The sequence below is a fragment of the Xyrauchen texanus genome, chromosome 46 (genome assembly GCF_025860055.1).
Source record: "Xyrauchen texanus isolate HMW12.3.18 chromosome 46, RBS_HiC_50CHRs, whole genome shotgun sequence".
Classification (NCBI taxonomy): Eukaryota; Metazoa; Chordata; class Actinopteri; order Cypriniformes; family Catostomidae; genus Xyrauchen; species Xyrauchen texanus.
The window spans coordinates 2,482,446-2,508,226 of NC_068321.1; the positions used below are offsets into that span (position 1 = coordinate 2,482,446).

Genomic DNA, 25,781 nt, shown 5'->3' on the forward strand with positions numbered 1-25,781 from the left:
TGAAATTTATAACAAATATGCCTTTCAATAGAAATAGTGGTCCCACAATTCCTAACCCAGACATATTACTCTATCATACAGAGATGGTTCAAAAGACCCTGATTCTGGATGTACTGTGGCCGCTATTTTTATCCCACAGTTTAAAGTTAAAATCGCAAAATGGAAAGCTGATCAAAAATCAGTATTCACTTCAGAATTGCCATTTATTCTAGCACTTGAATAGGTAGAAATACAACACTGAGAACAATAATAGTACAGACTCTGCACTAAAAAGCATGCCAATCAAGACAAGGCAGGTATGAAGTACTATAGAGTCTGTTTAGAAATAGTCGTATTCTTTTTATGGGTGCCAGCTCATGTAGGAGTGGAGACAAATGAGGAGGTGGACCATATGAAACCGGCTAAACTGGGTCAGAGACATCAACAAATAGATTTTAAAGTATCCTTGAGTAAGTCAGAAGTGAAATGATTACTAAGGGTGGCTGTAATACATACATGGCAGCAGCTGAGAGGGTTAAATGTGGCAACAGAAGAAAGGACATTATTATACCTTGAATGCATTTTGGAAATACAGGCTTAAGAAATAATTTGTACATAATTGGAAAGCAAGAGTCTAGTGGTTGTCCAAAGACAGTAGAGCATGTACAATGTTGCATATGAAAGATTTCAACAAATTCAAGCACTAAGATCAATGTGAATCACTTTTCTGACTTTGACTTCCACTGTTCTATGCTGGTGAAAAGACCTTCTGAACTACCCCCCAAAAAGCTAATTCTCTTGCTATTTTCAAGAAACATCTGAAGATGCATATGTTTCATGAGCACTTGACTCAATCCTACTAATGCAAAAACTGTCTTGCTTTTACCTAAAGAAAGAAAAACAATGTCTCTCTCCTTCCACCCAACTTGTACTTCTCTGAGCAATTTGAAACTTTGTATTGCAGTACTTCTCATATTATTGCCTCCTTAGGACGAAACACTTTTGCTGTATTTCTCATTTGTTAGTCGCTTTGCATTTGGTCTCCTTGTTTACATTTATTCATTTAGCAGATGCTATTATACAATCGCTCTACAATAAACAGCATGTGATCATATATGGGGAAACTCTCAAATCAAAACAGTATTTTTGAACGTTAGCTTACAAACTTGTTAGGTTGCTTTTGTTTGTAACTGTTCAGTTTGTCATAATTATTATTTCCCCCAAATTTGATATATGATTTTTACATGTATTGCTTGTTTCAGTTTGATTGTCTTTTGCAGCTTGTTCACAACTTGTATGTTTATTGCTTTCTTTTGTAATATTAATGTATCCATTACATATTTTAATATTAATGTATCCATTACATATTTTGTTTTAGATATTGTTTTATTTCTTTAATGTTGAACAATTTTTCAATTATTGCTTTTTTTTTTATCCTTTACATATTTTAATACTTGTGTAAAGATTTGTGTTTTTTTTTTTTTGTTTTTTTGTGAAGATGTGTGTTTTTTTTTTCATGAGGGTTGCAACTGTGTTGGCAAATGTCTGACTTCTGAGTGTTTTAATTAACCAGTAAGAAATCTACACCTTTGCTTTTTTTGCCTATTATTTGATCAAATATTAAAATATGACATTACATTTGGGGCTTGGTAATACTCAGGCTGTTATCTGGCTGACATTTGAGAATTTTGGCATAACTTTGGTTCAGTTACAGCTGCTTTCTTTGGATGTAGTCTAAATTGTGGCCCAAGATTTGGTGTGGTAGCAGGGATGGGTAATATGTCAGGATGCCCTGGGCACGGATGCCTTAACGGGCCCACTCTGGAAATGAGTGGTACATCACAATGTGACCAATATCTCTTGATTTAACTCAACTGTGCTGCAGTGTTAATTCTATTGTAATCAGAGCGATCTTTATCACGTCGCATTCTTCGAGTGTAACGTACTGTTTACATGTATATCATTTGATAACAAGCATACGTGACGGGGGAACATGTACACATCACACCGTCATTTTAATGATTAGACAATATATCGGCAGCAGCTTATTTATTATCAGTATAGATTTAAAGTCTCACCAAATTGTGCAATTGTAAGACAATACCAGGGGCGTAGCACCAAATTTTGGGCCCTGGGTACAAACCATCTTGCTGGGCCCCCGTACCAAATATGTATGTATAGAAAACTGACTTCTAAGGGGCCCCCCCTGCCTCGGGACCTGGGTACTCGGTACCCTTTACCCCCCCAGTCCGACGCCCCTGGACAATACATCAAACATTAGCAACTGTGTGTCTGAGTTTTGGCCTCTTTCTGGGCTTACATTCAGTAAGTGGCTTTTGGGCTAATTTTGGACTGTAATTCCATGCAGTATGTGGGCCAAAGTTCCAGACGGAATGCAGCCAGATTCGGCGCGAAATAATTTTGCTATCTCGGTCTTTGCTCTCGTCACGCACGTATCCCGCGCGACCATGCGCGTTTTATTCCGATTCGCGTCTGAACGTGGCGTCCACACTACGTGTTTTGCGTTGAAAAAGAAGGAAAAGAACTGAGGGGACTCCAGCCGCGTTTTTGAAGTTAAACTATTTTTAAACTTGACGTAGTCTTAAAAACGAAACCCGCATGGCGCGATATGCAACGGTTTATGCCTGCAATAACAAAACAAGGCAGACGGATCGCGACGCGCAGGAACAGAACACACGCGTATCGACAGGCATTTTAAAGTTAAAGGGTAACTAAACCCTGGGGTCTGCCCACTTTTCCAGCATTTTCAAATATTTCTAGTGGGTGGAGTCAGACTCTGAGCAGGTGTTTAGTTACCCTTTAAACTAGTTTTTAACTTGACGCGATTTCTTTAAAAACGCTACTCTTGTGATGCGAGACGCGAAGCAACTGTCAAAGACGTGTGACGCATGTGTAGATCCATCCATCCATCCATCGTCAACCGCTTATCCTGTGCATGTGTAGATATTAAATAAAAATATAAAAACCATAAATAAATAAAAACAGACGGAGACCAACGTGGAGGAACCGAACGCATCCGTCTCGACACGCATTTAAAGTAAAAAAAAAATTTATTTCCACATAGCTTCTTAAAAACATTCGCGAGACGTCCGTGTGGCCCTACAATAAAAAAATAAAAGAGCACAGCCCCCGCGGCTCGTTCCATCTCCGATCCCCTGAAGTGTGTCCATCCATACATCCTCCCTCTTACAGAACGTAACCATGACAACAGTCCCGGATGTTGGAGCGCGAGGATAGACAGGTGCTGGTTTGCGCAGAGGAGAGACACCTACGCGATTGCTCCATACTTTCCCATGTATGCCTTCATCCTCTGCTGTAAACGCGGATCTCTATCGGGAGCCACCATGGTGCATCACTCTGGATCCATACAGTCCTTCAAGCAGCTGAAGGGTCAGTGAGCGCTGTTTTTGCTGATGTTTGTGCGTGATAACGAGTGTTTGGGGAGAAGTACGGCTCTGGGCAGCTGCAGTTCATGTCCCTGTTTGGAGATCATGTCTGTGATATGGTCAACTTTATGATAAATGTGTTTGGCGCATAACAGTTTTCTACTGGATGCCATTGGTTTATAATATCCTTTACCCGACTAGATCACGAGCGCTAAATCTATTCTATTCCATCGCATTTAGATTAGACGGACTGAAATGTTTATCATAGAAGTTTTGAAGGCTTTTAGAAAGCAACATCTATTATTTAATAATACCCACTGTCGAATTGTAAAATAATTCTAAAGGACTGATAATGGAATTTCTATCATAATATGGAACTAATCCTAATGGGATTAAATAAGAATACTTTTTATTTTATTTATTATACTTTTTATTTATCTTATTTAATTTAAGTAAAATAATATATAGCATATATGTTTTTTCCATAGTTGTAGTTTATGTTTTTATAATATTTTGTATATTTAAATTATTTCCAGGATTTGTATCTCTCTGACAACCACTTAAAAGGAGGGTGATTCCCATTCCAGAAAGAGACCGGTGTAGTGTTCTGATCTGTGATTTTCAATAATTTTAGGATACAATACCTCTTTGCCGATTTAAGGCATTTGAATCAGCTTTGTTTGTGCTGCAATGAATGTTCTTCTGTTTAACAGCTCAAGCTGATTTTCATGAATGTATTTTTGGTGTTCTCATTACATCATTGATACTGGCATCATGACTCCGGTTATGGGAAACACTTTCATTGATCCACCTCCATCTTGGTCCATGGGGTCGACACACTCTAAGTGGTCATTTTCTTCATTAAATTGCACTGTGTGGAAAATCGCTACTCTCAGGGTGATTCGAATAAAGTGATTATTTGATTACCGTGAGATGAAAAAGAAAAGGCAACTGTCCATGTTTTAGTAGAACACTTTGGGATGGAAGGGGAAGCTACCTTAGTGCACTGTTATATTAGTGGCATAAATTACACTTCTTTTTGATGAATGTGTTTGATTCTTATCTTGAGAAATTAAATCACAGCAACACAAACACTTATGATTACACTTCTTTTCAGGATGGGTTCAATGTAAACACAACTAGTTGAGGTCACAGAACATATATAAAAATGGAACTACTATTATAAGTAAGTAGTAGTAGTAATCAAAACAAGCAAGTATACCTCACCCCCCATTATTTATACCATGATCAATGGAAACACTGGTAAATGCTTCGGGCTGCAACTATAATAACAGTTCTTATGTGATTTGGTATGTACAGTATTCTTCTGACTTCCTTTCTTTCATGCTTACTAGTGATGGGATCTGATCATTTTACTGACTTGGATCTTTGAGTCTCGTTCAGTAAAATGAACAAATCTTTTTTCCATGTCATTTCATTCATCTTGTGACATAGGCTCTACAGGAAACAGAATTAGTTCACCTCCCGAGTCAGTCTTCGGAGTTTGAATCGGAGTCTCCAGGCTCAGCACTCATTCACAAGTAACAATTACTGGTCATTTTTCATTATGTTTTTTTTTACAGCTCACAGTCAGTGTGTTGCAGTTGTTTGTATCGTGATCAATACATGTCAGCATGGCAATAAATGATAAAATCATAAGAATTGTTATGATTAATTCTTTTCAGATATTTCATGCAGGAAGAGTTGACGTGATATTTTATCCCAAGTGTAAAATTAGTTAATAAACAATGTATGCCTGATTTGGAGCTATTCCCAACAAGAACATAAGAATAAATAAATGAATAATACAACAAGGAGATGCATCATGAAGAAAATATAAATGAGAGTTTATATTATATCCTCTCAGTTCGGTCTGCTGAGAGGATTATTGGTTGCCCCCTGCCACCCCTTCAAGAACTATACACTTCCAGAGTGAGGAAAAAGGCTGGTAAAATCACTCACCCTGCCCACTACCTTTTTGAACTGTTGCCTTCTGGCCGGCGCTTCAGAGCTCTGAACACCAGAACCGTCAGACACAGGAACAGTTTTTTCCCTCAGGCCATCCATCTAATGAACAATTAAATTGCCCCATTGAGCAATAATTATGTGCAATACACAATTTAATTTTAATTTTAATTTATATTATCCAACATATCCACTTCTGCCATTACTTACATTGCTCTGTACATAATATACAGGTTTTTGTTCTTTATATAACAGATTGTATTAGATTTGCACTACGTGTGTGTATGTGGGTATGTATGAAGGTGAGTGTATGTACGTATATGTATAATTATTTATTTTGTGTTCTTTTTTATTTTTAATTACCTATGTCTTGCTGCTGTTTTTGGTATTGTTTGTATTGTTGTTGATTGGAAGCTCCTGTCACCAAGACAAATTCCTTGTATGTGTAAGCATAGGCTACTTGGCAATAAAGCTGATTCTGATTCTGATTCTGATTTAAAATCAACTCGCTAAACGAGTAAATAATATGGGGTTTCCTTATAGCTCTATGATATTTTCTAACGAGAAGATAAATGTCATACAAAGTTTAAAACATTACTCTTTATTACCAGATTCAGTGGGATGGGAAAAAACATCATGACAGAAATATTCACAAAGTTATGAATTGCAAGAAATATAGAAGCTAAAATTAGTGACCAGAAACACTTTGTGTAACTGTAAGGGCAATAATAATGCACCTCAAACTGCGGTTGGGAGTAGTATTAAGAAGTATTAAGTAACTTAGGTGTTATGATCCCGTGTTGTCCGTCCCGTGTTCTCCGTTTTCACTTATCACGTTCTGTGTCACGATCCCTTGTTGTCTGTACCGTGTTTTCTGTTTCACCCATCACTAGTCACGTCCACGTCACACTCCCTTGTTGTCCACTCCGTGTTTTCACTGTCTCTGTGAAAAACTACACTTCCCTTCTTCCCGTCCTTTCCGGCCCGTCACAGCTTTATTGTCCGCACCTGTTCGTCATTTTGTTATCACCGTGTCTGTCCATTTAAACCCCGCTGTTTTCTCCTTCACCTGTCGATCGTTGATGTTCCATGTCTCCGCCCGTGTATGGTTCGACTCTCTTCGTGTTTCCTGCCTGCCTGCCTGCCTGCCTGCCTGTCTGTCAGCCCGCTCAAGGTTACCCTGTTGTCTGTCCGTTCGAGGTTACCCTCTCGTTCTCCGCCCTCCGTATCCCCTAGTATTTAGTTTGCCTTTTCCCATTGAGGACTTTCTTTTGTTCCTGTGTTCTGTTTATTCTGTTTTCTTATAATAAAGGCCGCACTTGGATCCACACCCCCGTCTGCATTCTCCTATTTCCACGCATCATCACATTAGGTTTACAATACAGAGACTGTGTGGCTGTCAGTGAACGACTTGTTCTACTAAAGATTTTACAAATCTTTCTCTGCGCATGCAGATCATTAAGGCACTATTTTACCTTCATAAAATTAAAAATACAAATAAAAGCTAAGAACGAGAAAAGAGAAGAAATCGAAAGGCAGTGGAGAGACTCTGAGATTTAGCAAAGATTCCTTTTGAAATCTCACATTGCCCGAAAGCACAAGGATGTCTCAAGTCAAGTCAATTTTATTTGTATAGCGCCTTTCACAACACACATAGTTTCAAAGCAGCTTTACAGAATATCAGCATTAACAGACGATAAGACTGTAATGTCTATAATGTCGATGAATCATCATTGTGTAATTGGAAAAAATATGATTGTTAATAGTGTTTAAAATAAGTAATTAAATAATAATTATATTAATAACCCCAGATGAAGGCTTTTGTTGGCAATTGTTAGTCTGTGCATTCCATTTCAAGATTGTAGTCCATCAATAGACCGAGGTGATGCAGGCAGAGATGTGAAACGCAGTTCAATCACGGTATTGTCCATCCTAAATCCAAGGTTCAGCCAATGGCATATGAAGTATCCCATGTCTTATGGTTGGAGTTGGCATCAGTTCATCCTCTGAAGTCCATCATAATAGACTGAAGTGATGTTTGGCTGGCACCGGCTGCATTTAGTCATCATCATCATTCAGCGACACGTAGCAGTGGAGTCCAATACGAAGCAGGAATGGTGCTGGATTCAGCCGGTTCTTTTGACCTCAGGATAGGAGTCCCGAGGTTGAGACAGGGAAACAAATAAAATAATATAAGCATAGATGCCATTCAATTTATTGCAGAGTTATAAATCATGATTAATGTTTCTGGTTCCGGCAGACTAAACTAAAGCAGCCTAATTGTGGGTTGGAGGATATATAAGGTGTATGCCTGGCTAAATAGATGAGTCTTTAGTCTAGACTTAAACTGAGGGAGTGTGTCTGCATCTCGAACAGTGTTTGGGAGACTATTCCATAGTTTAGGAGCCAAATATTAAAAGGATCTTCCTCCTTTTGTGGATTTTGATATTCTAGGAACTATTAACAGGACAGAATTTTGCGATCGTAATGAACGTGATGGAATATAGCGTGGTAGAAGGTCACTTAAGTACTGCGGAGCTAGACCATTCAAAGCTTAGTACGTAGTTAACAGAATTTTAAAATGAATACGGAATTTAACAGGTAGCCAATGTAACGATGATAAAGTTAGCACTCTGGCTGCTGCATTTTGAACCAACTGAAGTTTATTGATTGATTTAGCTGGACATCCTCCCAGTAATGCATTACAATAATCTAGTCTTGAGGTCATGAATGCATTAATTCGATTTTCGGCATCAGCAACAGAGAGCATGTGCCTTAATTTAGCAATATTTCTTAGGTGGAAGAATGCTGTTCTACAAACATTGGTAATTTGATTTTCAAAGGACAGATTGGTATCAAATATAACACCTAAGTTCTTCGCTGTTGATGATGATGTAAAAGTGCATCCATCCAGAGTCAAATTATATTGTAGTGTCTTATTTTTAGAGATTTTTGGTCCAATAATTATTACCTCTGTTTTGTAAGAATTGAGTAGAAGGACATTTCTGGCCATCCAATCATTTATTTCATTGATGCACTCTGCTAATTTAGAGAATTGTGAAATCTCATCAGGTTTTGAAGAAATATAAAGTTGTGTATCGTCGGCATAGCAGTGGAAACTCATTCCACGATTCCTGATAATATCTCCCAGGAGAAAATACATGGAGAAAAGAAGAGGCCCTAAATCTGATCCCTGTGGCACTCCATATTTTACTTTTTTTGGTTTCACAATTCCTCATTTACATAGACAAAGTGGTAGCGGTCTGCTAAATATGACCTAAACCATGCTAATGCAACTCCACAAATGCCAACATAATTCTCCAGCTTATTCAAGAGAATGTTTTGATCTATCGTGTCAAATGCAGCACTAAGATCTAAAAGCACTAGAAGAGAAATGCAGCTGCGATCAGATGATAAGAGCAAGTCATTTGTAACTCTGATAAGTGCAGTCTCTGTACTGTGATGAGGCCTAAATCCTGACTGAAATTCTTAGTGTATACTATTATCTGTAGAAATGAACATATTTGGGATGTTACTACCTTTTCTAGTATTTTTGACATAAACGGGAGATTTGAAATCTGTCTATAATAAGCCAGTTCTCCAGGATCAAGTTGTGGCTTCTTAATAAGCGGTTTGATAACTGCTATTTTAAAGTTTCCTGGGACATGTCCTAAGCATAGCGAGGAGTTAATAATATTAAGAAGAGGTCCTGAAATTACAGGAGATACCTCTTTTAAGAGCTTAGTTGGTATACGATCTAACAAACATGTTTTGACTGATGTTTCGATATTATATATACATGTTTTGTTAGCCCTTCATGACCTATGACAGAAGTATTGAAGTTGCTAGTGAGAAGTTATTAGACACTGTTTTCTGAGGTGCTATGACAGATGATTTGCATGATTCAAATTTTATTTATCTGATTATTTAAATCTATCTGTAAAGAAATTCATGAAGTCATTATTCTTGTGCTGCGACATAATATCTGGTTCTGTTGAGGCTTTATTCCTAACCAATTTAGCCACAGTACTGAATAAACATCTAGGATTGTTGTGGTTATTTTCTATGAGTTTACTAAAATATGCTGACCTGGCATCTTTTAGTGCCTGTCTGCATCTACAGACACTATCCTTCCATGCACCACAAAATACTTCTAATTTTGTATTTTTCCACATGCGCTCCATTTTCCGAGCTGCTCTCTTGAGAGCATGAGTGTGATCATTGAAACATGGTGCAGGGCTTATTTCTTTAATTTTCTTTAATCGAAGTGGGGCGACAATATCAATAGTGCTAGAGAAGACTGCATTTATATTTTTTGTTATTTCATCAAGTTCTTCTGGGCTTTGGGGTTTATAGAGTATATGAGATAGATCTGGAAGATTATTAGTGAAGCTATCTTTAGTGGTCGAAAGAATATTTCTACCTGAATGATAGCGTGGTGTAGATTGAGTAACATTAGCTGATTGCAGCATACAAGAGACGAGGTAATGATCTGAGATGTCATCGCTCTGCTGCAGATTTTCTGTATTATCAACATCAAATCCATATGACATAATTAAATCTAGCATATGATTATGACGATAAGATGGTCATGTTACCTTTTGTCTGACTCCAAGAGAGTTGAGAATATCGATAAATGCTAATCCCAATGTGAATGTTGAAGTCACCAACAATTAAAGCTACAAGGTCTGATAAAACATTTGTAAATTCACCAAGGAAATCAGAATAAGGCCCGGGTGATCTACACATTGTAGCAAGGAGAAAAGATGACAGAGATTTATTTATATCTGACGGTGTCACATTAAGCATTGTTAGTTCAAAAGACTTACATTTATATCCCTTTCCTCTGAGTAACAACAAAAACTTTACTGTAAATTGTAGCAACACCACCTCCTCGACCCTTCAGACGAGGCTCATGTTGGAGGAGTCAACCTGGGGGAGTAGATTCATTTAAACTAATATATTCATCTGGTTTAAGACAGGTTTCAGTCAAACAGATTGCATCCATTCTATGATCTGTAATCATTTCATTAACAATTAGTGCTTTGGTAGAAAGAGATCTAATGTTTAGTAGCCCTATTTTTATATGAGGTGTATTTTTAATTTGTTTGTTTTTTAAAGTTTGACCTTTTTAATCAAAACATTTTCTAAATGGTTTAGTGAGGGTATTGTGTTTGGTAGTTCGGGGAACAGACACGGTCACTGAGATATCTAGATGATACTGTCTCTATGTGCTGTAGTTTATGTGACCTGTGTGACGTCTCAAGGCAGCTAGCAGGCGTTCAGATTAACCAGTTTGTCTGCTTCCTGACCTGGGCCCCAGTTAGTCAAATACTATCATTATTAAGACTATGAGCCAAATTACTAGAGAGGAGAGCGGCACCTTCCCTGGAGGGATGGAGTCTGTCTCTCTTTAGCAGGTCTACCCCAAAAACTCGCACACACACAAAGTCGCACACCTCTTTAACATTATCTTTAGTGATCTCCGACTGGCGAAGCTGGACATCATTAGTGCCGACATGGATAACAATTTTAGAAAGTTTAGCATTAGCCAGCACTTGTAAATTTGATTTGATGTCAGATGATCTGGCCCCCGAAATGCAATTAAAAATAGTGGCTGGAGTCTCTATTTCCACGTTCCTTACAATAGAATCGCCAATAACAAGAGCTCTTTCAACATGATTCTCAGTGGGTGTATCACTGAGTGGGGAGAATCGATTGGAATCCCTAACAGGAACGGAAGAGCGGTGTCTCTTTGCTGAGTGAGTATGCAGCCGAGACGTCACCCAAATGCCCTGCTGCAGGGGCTCTACAGCCGGAACCAGAGTGTGTATGTTGCTCTCTGTACTACTCGCATCTGAAACAGTATCTATCGGCTTCTCTTTCTCACTGACCTCCACTGTTGTTGGTTGTTCCAGAGCGGTGAGGATTTGAGATTGATGTGAATCCCTCACAAAATTGTTTGTTGTTGTTGGTTGTTCTTGATAAGTGGTGCTTTGAGATCGATGCAATAATCTGAGTACTGCAGAGGAGAAAAAACGGGTGCGTGTTGAAAAAATGCACGCAGTTTAATGGCAATAGAAATAGAATGCGGATACAGGTGGAATATGCGCTCAGTTGAATCGTGATAAGAGAATAATACGAGGGGAACCCAATGCGTGCTTAAAAATGGCAGATGTTAAGGATTAAAGGCTGAAAACAGATATATAAGTGATGCTAAAAAAAAACTAGTAGGCTACAAACACAGACTCTAGCTAGGTGCCAGCAGCAACAGGTAAAATACACGCAGATGAAACAGTAGAAAAGCGGAAAAACCTCAAACGTGGTAAAATGACAAAGGATATAACGATGAATATAACGATGAATGTTTGAGAATAAAAAAAAAAGCAATGCTAAGCAGCCTAAGCAGGCTACAAACAAACTCTCTCGTGCAGCGTACCGTCATCAACAGGAAGTCCAGTCCAAATATGTATTTGTAAATAAATATGTAAATATATAAATTCATTTTACAATACCAGATTATTTTGTTTGTGCCGCTGCTGCAGCCTCCTTCATCTCCCTGAGTTCCTGGTTGTTGTACTCCGGTTCAAAAAAATTGGGCTGGGCCAAAAAATCAATCTCCTCTTCTCTTATATCGAAATCCTCAGACATTTATCTTTAAAAATCCTTGTTGTTGTCTTCTAATTCGTGACTGGCATTTGTTTTTACTCTATCCTTTGCGCTTCCACGTTCATCACTTCTCACTGGAGCCTACGCTATGCCTACGTCATACGCCGGACTGGTGTGGACCGCCGTTACCGGAGGCCAGTGATTAGAGTTTATAAAATTATAAATAATTATATTTTTCTTTACAAAAACGCATCGCTTCACTTCAGAAGGCCTTTATTAACCCCCTGGATCCGTATGGATTACTTTTATGATGGATGGATGCGGTTATGTGGGCTTCAAAATCTAAGGTACCATATACTCCCATTATAAAGCTTGGAAGAGCCAGGATATTTTTTTATATAACTCCAATTGTGTTTGGCTGAAAGAAGAAACTCATATACACCTAGGATGGCTTGAGGGTGAGTAAATTATGGGATATTTTTCACTTTTGGGTGAACTAACCCTTTAATCGTCATAACCAGAACTGTTTGTTTGACAATTAATCATCAGCCAAATTTCATAATCATGACAGCCATTCTGTACACAGTTAATCCAGCTATTATTAAACAAATTCCTGAAGTAAGTAATTTAATATGATTGCTTCTCTCTCAATATTTGCTGGCAGCAGAACAAGTGCTAATACTAAGGCTTGACAGTGTTAGCAACAGTAGCTGCTTAGTGGAGGGTCAGTTTCACACCACAGAGATATACCTTATCTCCAACAAGCTCTTCCTCATTTAATCTCTAAATGTACATTTTTTAATTTTATGGAGCTATATATATACAGTTGAAATCAGAAGTTTTCATACACCTTGGCCAAATATATTTAAACTCAGCCTTACACAATTCCTGACATTTAATCGTAGAAAACTTTCCCTGTCTTAGGTAAGTTAGGATCACTACTTTATTTTAAGAATGTGAAATAAAGTAGATGTCAGAATAATTGTAGATAGATCAATTTATTTCAGCTTTTATTTCTTTCATCACATTCCCAGTGGATCTGAAGTTTACATACACTTTGTTAGTATTTGGTATCATTGCCTTTAAATTGCTTAACTTAGATCAAACTTTTTGGGTAGCCTTCTACAAGCTTCCCACAATAACTTGCTGGAATTTTGGTCCATTCCTCCAGACACAACTGGTGTAAGTGAGTCAGGTTTGTAGAACTCCTTGCTCTCACATGCTTTTTCAGTACTGCCCACAAATTTTATATCGGATTGAGGTCAGGGCTTTGTAATGGCCACTCCAGTACCTTGACTTTATTTTCCTTAAGCCATTTTGCCACAACTTTGGAGGTATGCTTGGGGTCCATTTGAAAGACCCATTTGCGACCAAACTTTAACTTCCAGGCTGATGTCTTGAGATGTTGCTTCAATATATTCACATAATTTTCCTTCCTCGTGATGATCTATTTTGTGAAGTGCACCAGTCCCTCCTGCAGCAAAGCACCTCCACAGCATGATGCTGCCACCCCCATGGTTCATGGTTGTGATTGCGTTCTTTGGTTTGCAAGCCTCACCATTTTTCCTCCAAACATAACAATGGCCATTATGGCCAAACAGTTCAATGTTTGTTTCATCAGACCAGAGGACATTTCTCCAAAAAGTAAGATCTTTGTCCCCATGTGTACTTGCAAACTGTTGTCTGGCTTTTTATGGTGGTGTTGGAGCAGTGGCTTCTTCCTTTCTGTGTAGCCTATCAGGTTATGTCTATATAGGACTTGTTTTACTGTGGATATAAATACCTGTCTACCTGTATCCTCCAGCATCTTCACAAGGCTCTTTGCTATTGTTCTGGGATTGAACAATAGCAATCCCGGGCCTGAAAGCACGAGGGAGGAATGTGGCAGGGCGGAGGGCGGGGCCGGGTCGTGATTCCACACACCCGGCCCCTAATCAGGCTAATCAAGCCTCAGAGAGGGTTAAAGGCCGACTGGAAGCTGCAGTGCAAGAGAGAGAGATTTACGGACAGCTGTCCGACACCTTTGTGTGTTTGTCTTTTTGTTCTTTTTGGCCATCTAAATCCAAACACCCTTTTCATTTAAAATTGGGAGCAACAGTTTGTAGACAGTATAGGACTAATGTGTCAAGTGTATTGTCCGTGTTATGTACCAACAGCCCATATCTCACCTAGACCTCTCATGATTACTACTTTTGTTGGACGATATATTGTCCCAGAAATAATTGCGATAAACAAATCCTTTCAAAGAGCAATGAACTTAAAATTTTTAAGAATACTCAGACATTGGAATTGGATTGTGAAAAAAAATTATTATATTTCAGTTGGGAAGGCCCCTCTTCATCTCCAACTTCGGTTTTTGTTCCCAGCTCAGAAAACCAGATGGGATGGTTATGTTTCAGATGAGCATTTAGGTTAGTTGTATTGCCACTTTCCGTTGCCCCTGTTTTAAACAAAGTCGACATACCGGCTTGTTCACGTTAATGGACTCTCCTCTTTCATTTGGCTTAAAGCTTAAACGTTCCCACACAAAGTCCATTTGGACTTATTCTTCCAAACATTCTGGCTGGAATTATGCAGTCATCAGGAAAAACACCTATTAGCTTCGAGTAACATGTAATCTTCAGCTGTCGCTGTCCGCTCTGTGTGTGCGGAGGAGCTGCCTGAGACCCGCCTCAGACACAGAGAGCAGACAAGAGGACAGACACAGTATGACTGGTTAAAATGTTGGTGACATTCATTATTATGTAAACAAACACGCATGTAAACACAATGGTCAGCAAAAATTATCGATGTAATTTCCATATATTGTACGATAAGTCGATGACGTAATTATTGTGACAGGCCAAATTGCACCCAACTCATGCAAAAGGTGTGTGTTTTATATCTTCATCTGTGAAAATATATCAGCAGTTTGAGTGTGAGATTTTTCTTCGCTTAAATATGGAATGATTCTGTATTACGCGGGACAATTCTGTAAATAATGACAGCATTTCAATTTTTTGTGTGAACTAATGAACTGATCCCTTTAAACTGGACAGCAGTGTAAATGAAAACAGGATCTTGCCCAGACAGGTAAGGGAGAAAGTTTTGGCGAGAAGAAAACTTCACAGTTGGGAAGGTGAGATGTGATATGAATAGAGCGGGAGAGAGAAGGAAAACACACTCTTTGATGTTTAGGCCTCTACCAGATGACAGGATTTTAAATGCAGTTCAGATTATTTCCCCCAAAAATACAAATTCAATCATTATTTACTCACCCCTGTGTTGTTATAATCTTTTATGAATTTTTTCTTTATCTTAACACAAAGGGAGAAATTGTGAAAATGTTGTGCTCATTGATGTCCTACAATGGCAGTTTATGGTGAATACCTCTTTTTTGACTATAAACTCTTTAGACATGTTTAAGAAGTTCTGAGAAAGCGGGCTTTGTTGGCGACCCTCATCTCAACCAGATTCAGCCACAGGTATATTAATACAACATGGCGCCGCAGATGGCCGCCTCGGTGTGGAGCTCTTCAATTCTTTTGTTGTTTTTGTTAGTTTGTCCTGTGTTTAGCAATCTTTTACCAATCAGTTTTACCAGGGATGAACTGCTGAACATTCGGCAGCACATACATACCAGATCATCTTTTCCCGGTTTTTCAATATTCTGACGTTTTGCTGGACATTTTAGTTGGAGGCGCTGATGTGTTGTTTAGATGCGCTACGAGACGCAGGCGAGGGAGACGAGCTGGCGCGCTGGTTAAACTCCGTCAGCGCAGCGTTCGCACAGCGCTGCCGAGCATTCATCTCGCAAATCTCCGCTCTCTTCCCAACAAAACGGACGAACTACATCTCCTCACACATACTAATAAGGACTTTTCAAACTCTGCTGCACTGTGCTTCACTGAAACCTGGCTGAGTGAATCCATTCCGGACAGCGCATTACATCTGCCGGGCTTCCAGCTGTTCAGAGCGGATCACATCGCGGAGTTAACGGGGAAAACGAGAGGCGGTGGAACATGCTTTCACATCAACGAAAGTTGGTGTACAGATGAAACAACACTAAAGAGGATGTGCTGTCCTAATCTGGAAGCGCTCTTTATTAACTGTAAGCCGTTCTACTCGCCGCGGGAGTTTTCTTCGTTTATTCTGGTGAGTGTTTACATTCCTCCTAACGCGTCTGGGAACTTAGCACTGCAACAGCTGGCTGATCAAATCTCAGACACAGAACAACAATACCCGGACTCAGTAATTATTATTCTTGGGGACTTTAACAAAACAAATCTCACACGCAAACTGCCCAAATACAGACAGCACATTACATGCCCCACCAGAGACAGGAATATATTGGATCACTGCTATACAACATTAAAGGATGCATATCGCTCTGTCCCACGTGCAGCTTTGGGTCTCTCTGATCACTGTCTGGTTCATCTTCTCCCGACCTACAGGCAGAAATTAAAATCAACAAAGCCAGTTGTAAGGACTATAAGGAGATGGACTATTGAAGCAGAGCTGGAACTACAAGCCTGCTTTGACTGCACTGATTGGAGTGTTTTTGAAGCTGCAGCTACAGACCTGGACGAGCTCACAGATACTGTTACATCATACATCAGTTTCTGTGAGGATATGTGCATCCCTACTAGGACATTTTTGTCATTCAACAATGATAAACCATGGTTCACAGGGAAACTCAGACAGCTTCGTCATGCCAAAGAGGAGGCTTACATGGGTAGGGATAGAGTCTTGTATAATCAGGCCAGGAACACACTGAATAAGGAAATCAGAGTGGCTAAAAGAAGCTACTCTGAGAAGCTGAAAAGCAAGTTTTCAGCTAACGACCCTGCATCAGTGTGGAGTGGCCTGAAACAACTTACTAATTACAGGACTCCTACCCCCAACCCTGTGGCGGACCAACGACTGGCTGACGACCTGAATGTGTTTTACTGCAGATTTGAAAGGCCCAATTTCACACCCCACATGCACTCGGACCTTCATTTCACACAACCATTAACACCTCCTGCAACCCCCTCCTCCCCTCCTGCTACACTACCTGCACTCAAGATCTGTGAGGACGATGTGTGCCGTGTCTTTCGGAAGCAAAGGACAAGGAAGGCTCCAGGACCAGATGGCATCTCACCAGCTTGCCTTCGTTCCTGTGCTAACCAACTGGCCACCATCTTCACTCAGATCTTCAATAGATCACTGGAGCAGTGTGAAGTCCCATGCTGCTTCAAACGCTCAGTTATTATCCCCGTCCCTAAGAAACCTAAAATCACAGGACTTAATGACTACAGACCTGTCGCCCTGACATCTGTGGTCATGAAGTCATTTGAGAGACTGGTGTTGGCCCACCTGAAGGACATCACTGGACCCTTTCTGGACCCCCTTCATTTTGCTTATCGAGCAAACAGGTCTGTGGATGATGCAGTCAACATGGGTTTGCATCATATCCTGCAACATCTGGACAGACCGGGGACATATGTAAGGATCCTTTTTGTGGCCTTTAGCTCGGCTTTCAACACAATCATACCAGATATACTCCGGACTAAGTTAAACCAACTCCCTGTTCCCACCTCTACCTGTCAGTGGATTACCAGCTTTCTGACGGACAGGCAGCAGCTTGTGAGGCAGGGAAAATTCACTTCCACCACCTGTACCATCAGCACTGGTGCCCCCCAGGGATGTGTGCTCTCCCCACTTCTCTTCTCCCTGTACACCAATGACTGCACCACCAAGGACCCCTCTGTCAGGCTCCTGAAGTTTGCAGACGACACCACTGTCATCGGTCTCATCCGAGATGATGATGAGTCTGCATATAGAAAGGAGGTTGAATGGCTGGCTTTCTGGTGCAGTCAAAACAACCTGGAGCTGAACACGCTCAAAACAGTGGAGATGATTGTGGACTTTAGGAGGAACACCCCAACATTGTCCCCCCTCACCATTCTAAACAGCACTGTGGCAGCAGTGGAGTCATTCAGGTTCCTGGGCACTACCATCTCACAGGACCTGAAGTGGGAGATACACATCGACTCCATTGTGAAAAAGGCCCAGCAGAGGTTGTACTTCCTTCACCAGCTGAGGAAGTTCAACCTGCCACCAGTGCTGCTGAAACAGTTCTATTCAGCAGTCATTGAGTCTGTCCTCTGCACTTCAATAACTGTCTGGTTTGGTGCAGCTACGAAATCAGACATCAGAAGACTACAAAGGACAGTTCGGTCTGCTGAGAGGATTATTGGTTGCCCCCTGCCCCCTTCAAGAACTATACACTTCCAGAGTGAGGAAAAAGGCTGGTAAAATCACTCTGGACCCCACTCACCCTGCCCACTACCTTTTTGAACTGTTGCCTTCTGGCCGGCGCTTCAGAGCTCTGAACACCAGAACCGGTCAGACACAGGAACAGTTTTTTCCCTCAGGCCATCCATCTAATGAACAATTAAATTGCCCCATTGAGCAATAATTATGTGCAATACACAGTTTAATTTTAATTTTAATTTATATTATCCAACATATCCACTTCTGCCATTACTTACATTGCTCTGTACATAATATAATGTTTTTTGTTCTTTATATACAGATTGTATTAGATTTGCACTACGTGTGTGTATGTGGGTATGTATGAAGGTGAGTGTATGTGCGTATATGTATAATTATTTATTTTGTGTTCTTTTATTGTTTTTAATTACCTATGTCTTGCTGCTGTTTTTGCTATTGTTTGTATTGTTGTTGACTGGAAGCTCCTGTCACCTAGACAAATTCCTTGTATGTGTAAGCATACTTGGCAATAAAGCTGATTCTGATTCTGATTCTGAGGTGGTGCTCCTGGACCACCAAGGTGGACATTGCCTGCTGGAGTGCTCGCACTGTGACCTTCGTCACCAGGAGGGTGAGGTCGGTTGTTGAGCGCATCGGGATGCTGCAGCACGTCGGGATTAGGCCTCATAGAGCAAGGTAAGTGCTTTGAGGTTTCCCTCAGCCCCGAACAGGTGTGATCTTCCCTTAGTGCCCGGAGCTTAGACGCGTGGCTAACGTTTCCAACCTGTCGCAGTGGCTGGATAGAACCATCTGACACGCGATTCAGTTCGCCAGGCACCCGCCCCGGTTTGGTGCAGGGCACGAATGCCGTCACCCTGCGTGTGGAGATCACGACCCTTCTTCGCAAGGGCGCGTTAGAGCCGGTATCTCCAGCCAAGGTGGGGAAAGGGTTCTACAGCCCTTCAACGTGCCAAAGAAAGGCGGTGGGTTGAGGCTATCTTGAACCTGCGAGTTCTGAACCGGGCCTTACACAGCCTTTCAAGATGCTGGCGCAGCAAAAATAAAGATTTGACGTGCGTCCGGCATCAAGATTGCTTTGTGGCGATAGACCTGAAATGCACGTACTTTCACATCTTGGTTCTACCACGACACAAACTCTTCCTACAGTTTGCGACGGCCAGGCGTATCAGCACAAGGTCCTCCCTTTCGGCCTGTCCCCTCACGTCTTCATGAAAGTTGCAGAGGCAGCTCTTGTCCCGTTAAGGACAGTGGGTATCCACATACTTGACCACTTCGACGACTGGGTGATTCTAGCACACTGTCGAGAGTTGCTGTGTGTGCACAGGTATTTAGTCCTCAGGCACCTCAGCCGTCTAGGGCTTCAGAGCCTCACAAGTGAGCACGCGTAGTCTGTGCTGAACTGCCTGAAGTCATTCAGGCAGAGGACAACGGTTCCACTGAAACACTTTCAGAGGCTTCTACCCTTCAGGGATCATGTGGTGAGCCTGCAAGCGCTGCCCCAGGAGGAGGCAGACCAAGCCCTGTCATTGCTGTCCCCTGTGCATGCTTTGCGCACCAATTTGGATCGCATGCAGAGCTTTAGGCACTCTGAGCAGCTCTTTGTCTGCTTTGGCAGACAGCGGAAAGGGAGCGCTGTCTCCAAACAGAGGCTATCCCATTGGATCGTGGATGCCATTGCTCTCGCATACCAGTCTCAGGCCGTGCCCGCCCCTTTGGGAATATGAGCACACTCTACTAGGAGTGTGGAATCCTCGTGGGCACAGGCCAATGGCACCTTTCTAGCAGACATCTGCAGAGCAGCGGGCTGGGCTACACCCAACACATTTGCGAGATTTTACAATCTCAGAGTTGAGCCGGTTTCGTCCCGTGTTTTGTCAGGTACGAACAGGTAGAATTTGGTAATACGGAACAGCTGGCCGGGTGTATCGCTTCCCCTGCCCTGAGGTGCAAACGTGCACTTTTACTCCCAGTCAAGTTCACAAAGTCATAGACCCTGGATGTCTTTCCTCCCTAGCCCTATGGTTCGCGAACTCTGTGGAGGAGTTTGCCGCCAGCCCCACTGCGGGGTCTAATATGCCCTGTACTGTGCTCCACGGGTGCCAATTACTCCGGTAACCCCTGTGATGTATATTCCGCGGTACAGTCTCCCTGTCGGCGGACCCGCTTCTCCCTTGGGCAGAGCTCTCTCTGCCACAGTCGCTGTGTTTGTAGAGCCCCCGCCCCTTTCGTGGTGGGACCTAACACCATGCCTCTTTCATGTGCGACTGCTGAGCCTGTCATAGTGCCAAATGTTGACCTCCCTTTTTGGGCAGGATGTGGTCTCTGAGGTGTCTTTTCCCCATGAAAGAATAGGAAAGGAAAAGAACACATTCCCCGATTCATATGATAGCGTTAGATGGCCCCAGCAAATCTAATACTCAGTGGAGATAAAAATGTAGAGAGAAAAGGCCGCTGCCTGCTTCCATGCTAGTTACGTCGCCCAATCCACATATGCATATTATTAATTAGTTTTTAGTTAGAGTAATAATAATAATAATGCTTGACTTCCTCTAGCCTGGCACAGCTACATTGACTCAACCAGTAAAACAAGATTGGGGTGGGACCATCTGTTTTTGGTAATAGTGTTCTATTGGCATGCCAACTGAGGCTGAAACAAAGGACTGTCAAACTAAAATTGGGCTTCTGGAACCACCTAGAAATTGGACAGTCTGTAATTGGTGGAAAACTACTATTAACCAGTGTGAAAGCCTAAATGTAACAAATTAAGGAATGATGGATAAGCAGAAGACTTAGGTCAAACTAGAGGTTGACCAGAGGTCCAGATAAGCTATACAAGCTATGGCCTGCATCCCATATAGTTGGGATACAATTTGTCAAGATTATGAGCTCTTTGTTTTGAATTGGATCACTAGATACATCTGATCTAGTGATCCAATTCAAAACAAATTCATTTTCAAGGAAATATTTTCTTATATATTATTTCAGCTATTTTTAAACTATTCAATCTCCCATATGCAAGTGCTACAATGTAACTGCACCCTACCCACCAGAACACGCTTTTGATGTGTGTCAATTTTATATCACGTTCATCTAAGCCGTTGACTAGATGCCCAATACTCGGTGGAGCACTAAAACATTCCCAACCATTGCAATTAAAAAAAACAATAATGTGATATATGCCTCAGCAGTGGTACTTCAGATGCCTCACCACAGAAGGGAGGAAACAGAGGCAGGGCAGCAGTTAAAGAAAATAACCGCCCCATATGGCCGCCTGGCAGCATTTTGCCAAGTAATACATGTGCTTGGATTGGCATCCTTGTTTGTCCTGGAACAACATTCCCATCAAACAATCACATTTTACGGTTAGTTTTATGGCTGGGGTTGGGGCGTGAGCAACATTCGTATCAAATTACAGTATTATATCCCTCTGATTTTAGGGATTGTGAATAGTTGGGTTTAGAGTTGGGGTAAGGGATGGGGGTTAGGGATATGGTTAGGACTACGTTTGACAAGATTGTTGTTGTTGGTCTTACAAAAGATATTAATTAAGGAACACATCCTATTTGGCAACATCATTTGGTAACCTAGCAGCACAAACTCTTACTGTGGATCAGTGGTTCTCAACATGACATGGCTTTAGAAATTTACAGTAATAAAAATATTGTATTTAAAATGGAATTTGAATATAGCTGTCCATGCAAATGTTTGTACATTTATTTGTGTAATTTCTGTGTCATGAGGGCCATCAAATGGAATTGCAAAAATAAAGATGAATTTGATGAACAGTTCCCATCTGCTGTTGGTCAAACAAACAGATTAACACCATTGGTTGAGTCAACATTGCTGTATTGGGCTGGGATGCGTTTCCCTAAAGCAGCCAACCATGGTAGCAAGTTACATCATTACCAACATAGTTTAACGATTTGGTATTTCCCCAAACCATAGTTTCATTGAACATTCACAAACAGCAATGTTGTGTGCTTGCAACAAAATCTCTCCACCCAAGATTAAAAGCATAGTTTCTTGATAGTTTGCAGTGTTGATGTCAGTGACATTGCAGAAAGCGAATTACCAAATAAAACTGAACACCATTTTCCTTGTGCCTTTTAAGAGATTAAGAGAAAGCAGTTTAACACACCTACTGTAGGTTTCTGCAGGAGAACGCAGCCATGTATATGCCAATGAATATACTATGTTTTTATAGGGTTTTGAAGAGTGTGCACATGCATATGTGCTCAAGTATGCTTGGGGAAACAAGGTATCTAAGAGAAAAAAATACTATTGCAGCATAATGCTGCAAAAAAAAACACAATATAAAGTTAGGCTAGGAAAATACTGTGGAGTCGGGAGTATATTGAGCGCTGATCTGTGGAGAGTGAGGTCCGGGAAGGCTGAGCGGTTAAGGATTTACACCTGTGCTAACACCTGTTCCCCTTCTGTCTCTCACTCGACATTGTGTCGATTGTAGTGACAGAAGGGGTCTCTTCTGAGAGCCTCGCGTACCTCTGAACTTGAGAAAAGGCCAAAGTCAAGTTGGCAGACAGAATTTGCATGCCCCGCCCCCAGACATACAGGTATAAAGGGGAGCGAATGTCAGACAGATTTTTTTCTTCGGAGCCAAGCGGTTGTGCAACAGCAAAGCTGAGTTCACCACTGTTCCACTCACCTCTACTGGCGATAAGCACTGCTGTTGGATCTACGGCATTCCAGCGGCTTTCTCCTCTCTGCACGTTCATAGAAGAGCAATACACAGCAGGCATTGAAAGTACTTTTCAGGAAGCATCTTTTTCAAGATGCCCTTCCGCCTCTGTGTAGTTCCTGGATGCGGTCGATTTCTCTCCACTTCTGATGGTCATAAAAAGCTGCCTCCTGTGCCTGGGCTGCGAACACACGCAGACAGCATTTTATGAATGGTTCCTGTTCTCGGTGTGAGAACATAGCCATGGTAACATTGCGGTCGTGGCTTTCTTTTCTCACGAGAGAAAGCCACTTCAGCCGCCCCCCATGTTGTTCCTTCTTCCTACGGGATTGAGGACGACCCGGCTGGCGTTGAAGGCGTTTCGGGGATGACGATGGGCTCTGTTTTGCCCGGTAAAACCCCACGAACCACCCGCCTCCCGGCACGCTTGCTTGCTTCCATCCGAGCTCGGGATGAGTGCGGCTTGCCTCGCGGCCAGCCGGCATTCTCCTTCAAGCCCCCGGAACTGGATGATGATCTCGCCGCTGCATCGGAGAGCGTCACACCGGCGTCTGATGCTGATGACTTGTCTGGGCTGCCACCTTCAGGTCTGACGCACGGATGTCCGCTATGCTTTCCCGGGCCGCCGCGAGCGTGAGGTGGACCGAAAATCTCTGCCCCCCCTCACGGCTACTTGATCAGTTTCTTGGGCCAGGGCACCACTCATAGCCACGCCCCCACGGTACCTTTCTTCCCGGAAGTGCATGACGAGCCGACAAGGAGGTTCCAGAGCCTGTAGGACAACATTGTCACTAACTGCGAAGCCTACAGTGCCACTCGGGTGGGTGATGGCCACCCTCGTGGTCCAGGAATGCCATTGACAAGGTACACTTTCTCAATGCCCCGTCGACAACTTCGCGCAGCAGTTTTCAGCAGTGAAGAGGCAGACGGAAGCTATATATAACATCATTCCGCGCCATCACCTTAACGCAGCCCGTCTGCCCACCGAGGGCACCCCCCTGTAACTAATCCAGGCAGCTCCACTTCAAACGGGCCCAGTTCTCATCCCCAACGTCGTATGCCCCCATCTTCAGGACTCCCTCTAGGACCCATGAAGCTCCTAGATGCTTCCATGAGATGGAAGACCCGGGCAGTCAGATGTTCGCTCCGGAGCTGGTACCAAGACCTCCCCTTTATATCCCCTTTATGTATGTCCGGTGGCTGGGCATGCAAATTCTGTCTGCCAACTTTACATTGGCCTTTTCTCAAGTTCAGAGGTACGTGAGGTATGCAAGGCTCTCAGAAGAGACCCCTTGTGTCACTACAATCGACACAACGTCTCATTCCTTCCATCTGGGGAACGGAGGTTACAACAGTAACCATGACGTCTGTATTCCCAGTGAGCTGTGACATGGTGATAAAAGGGCGGTGGAGGGAAAGAGAGCTTCCAGCATGTGTGTGTGAACCAAAGAGCATTCTGCTGAAAAGAAAACCTTGAGTGTGTAGAAATACTGAAAAGTATCAAAATAAAGAGTATATTTGGAACAAGACTTCTCATCTCCCACTTCCTCATTCCAAGATCAGAAAGGGATTTTTTTATAGTGTTGCATAAACCTAAACGGAAAAAGATTGCCATCATGGAGTCCTCGCCACTGGTCGAGATCGTCCAAACCCTCACTGACATCCACCAGATGCAACAACAGGCCCTCCTGGAGCTGCAGGCGGAACAAGAACTATGGTTCCAGGCTATGATGCAAGCCCAGGCTGAGGACCGACAGGTGTTCCAGGGCTTACTGCAACAGGGTGTACTCCAACACAACCATGCCTGCTGTGCCTCAAATCAATTGGCAAAAATGGGACCACAGGACAACCCTGAAGCCTTTATGAAGCCTTTTATAACTGTTTGAACATGTCGCGGAGTGGTGGTCCCAACGTGCAGTATGCGTTCTGTCTGTTGCCATTGTTGTCGGGGGAGACTCGGCTTGCGGCACAACAGCTACCTGTCATGAGCCTGCTGGAGTACTCCGACCTGAAACAAGCCATCCTGCAACGGGTTGGTCGTAACCCCAAACAGCACCATCAGGAAAGTATAGAAACTAAAGAAAGTATTCTGGGCGGAATACTAAATACACTCTCTTAAATGTATTCAGTAATGTTTTCCGATACATCACAAAAAAGTAACCGATCCAGAATACTTTTAAAATACATATTTATTAAGGCAAGGCACAAGTGGAAGAATTTTGTGTGATATAACATTGGTGTCTTATTTGAACCACTACATCTCCACTATTAACATCTAAGTGAGACTAAATAACCAGCTAGCTATTTGTAATCAAATTTCATAAACTTATCACTACCTTGAGATGTTTCTTTTAAATTAGATGTGGAGTTGGACACTGATGTTTTTTTTAATGGAAGACAGAAGGCAGTTTGCGGTCAACTACAATATCTTGTCCACTTTCCAACAAGAAAAAATCTGCTTGTTTGTTTGTTAATATTCAGAACTTTATTTTTAATGTTCTTAACTATTTTTAGATTTTAATCTTCTTCTTAACCCATTTTTATTGGACTGATAAAGATTAATATATTTTGACACAAAAGTGGATACGAAATGCATTTAACTATATTTTCGAGATTATAAATGGATGTCACTTGCAGAAATTGCTTTCCTGTAATAATTATTTTTTGTAATAACTTCATAAAATCTAAAGTGTCACTGCTTAATTTCCCTATGCTTCTCCATCTATCTTTCTACTTGCATTGTAGAAATGTTGCAAGTTTAATGAATCTTTTTGCTATAATTATAACAGGATTGCATAATTAACATCTATAGGCCAATACCCTGTCAGCCTTCGACACATCCTTGTACTATATTAAGAGTCCCC

The 25,781-nt window shown here is 41.7% G+C and overlaps 1 protein-coding gene across 2 annotated transcripts in view; it reads left to right on the forward strand.

Moving 5' to 3' along the window:
- The first annotated feature begins 3,264 nt into the window (after window positions 1-3,264).
- LOC127638653 (anoctamin-3-like) overlaps window positions 3,265-25,781 on the forward strand; it is a 208,802-nt gene continuing 186,285 nt past the window's right edge. For both annotated transcript variants that reach the window (XR_007969884.1, XM_052120275.1), the window contains exon 1: window positions 3,265-3,390. Coding sequence is in view for 1 of the 2 variants with exons in the window: in XM_052120275.1 (XP_051976235.1) it covers window positions 3,294-3,390 (97 nt within the window). In the remaining variant the exon portion in view is untranslated. The remainder of the gene's footprint in view (window positions 3,391-25,781) is intronic.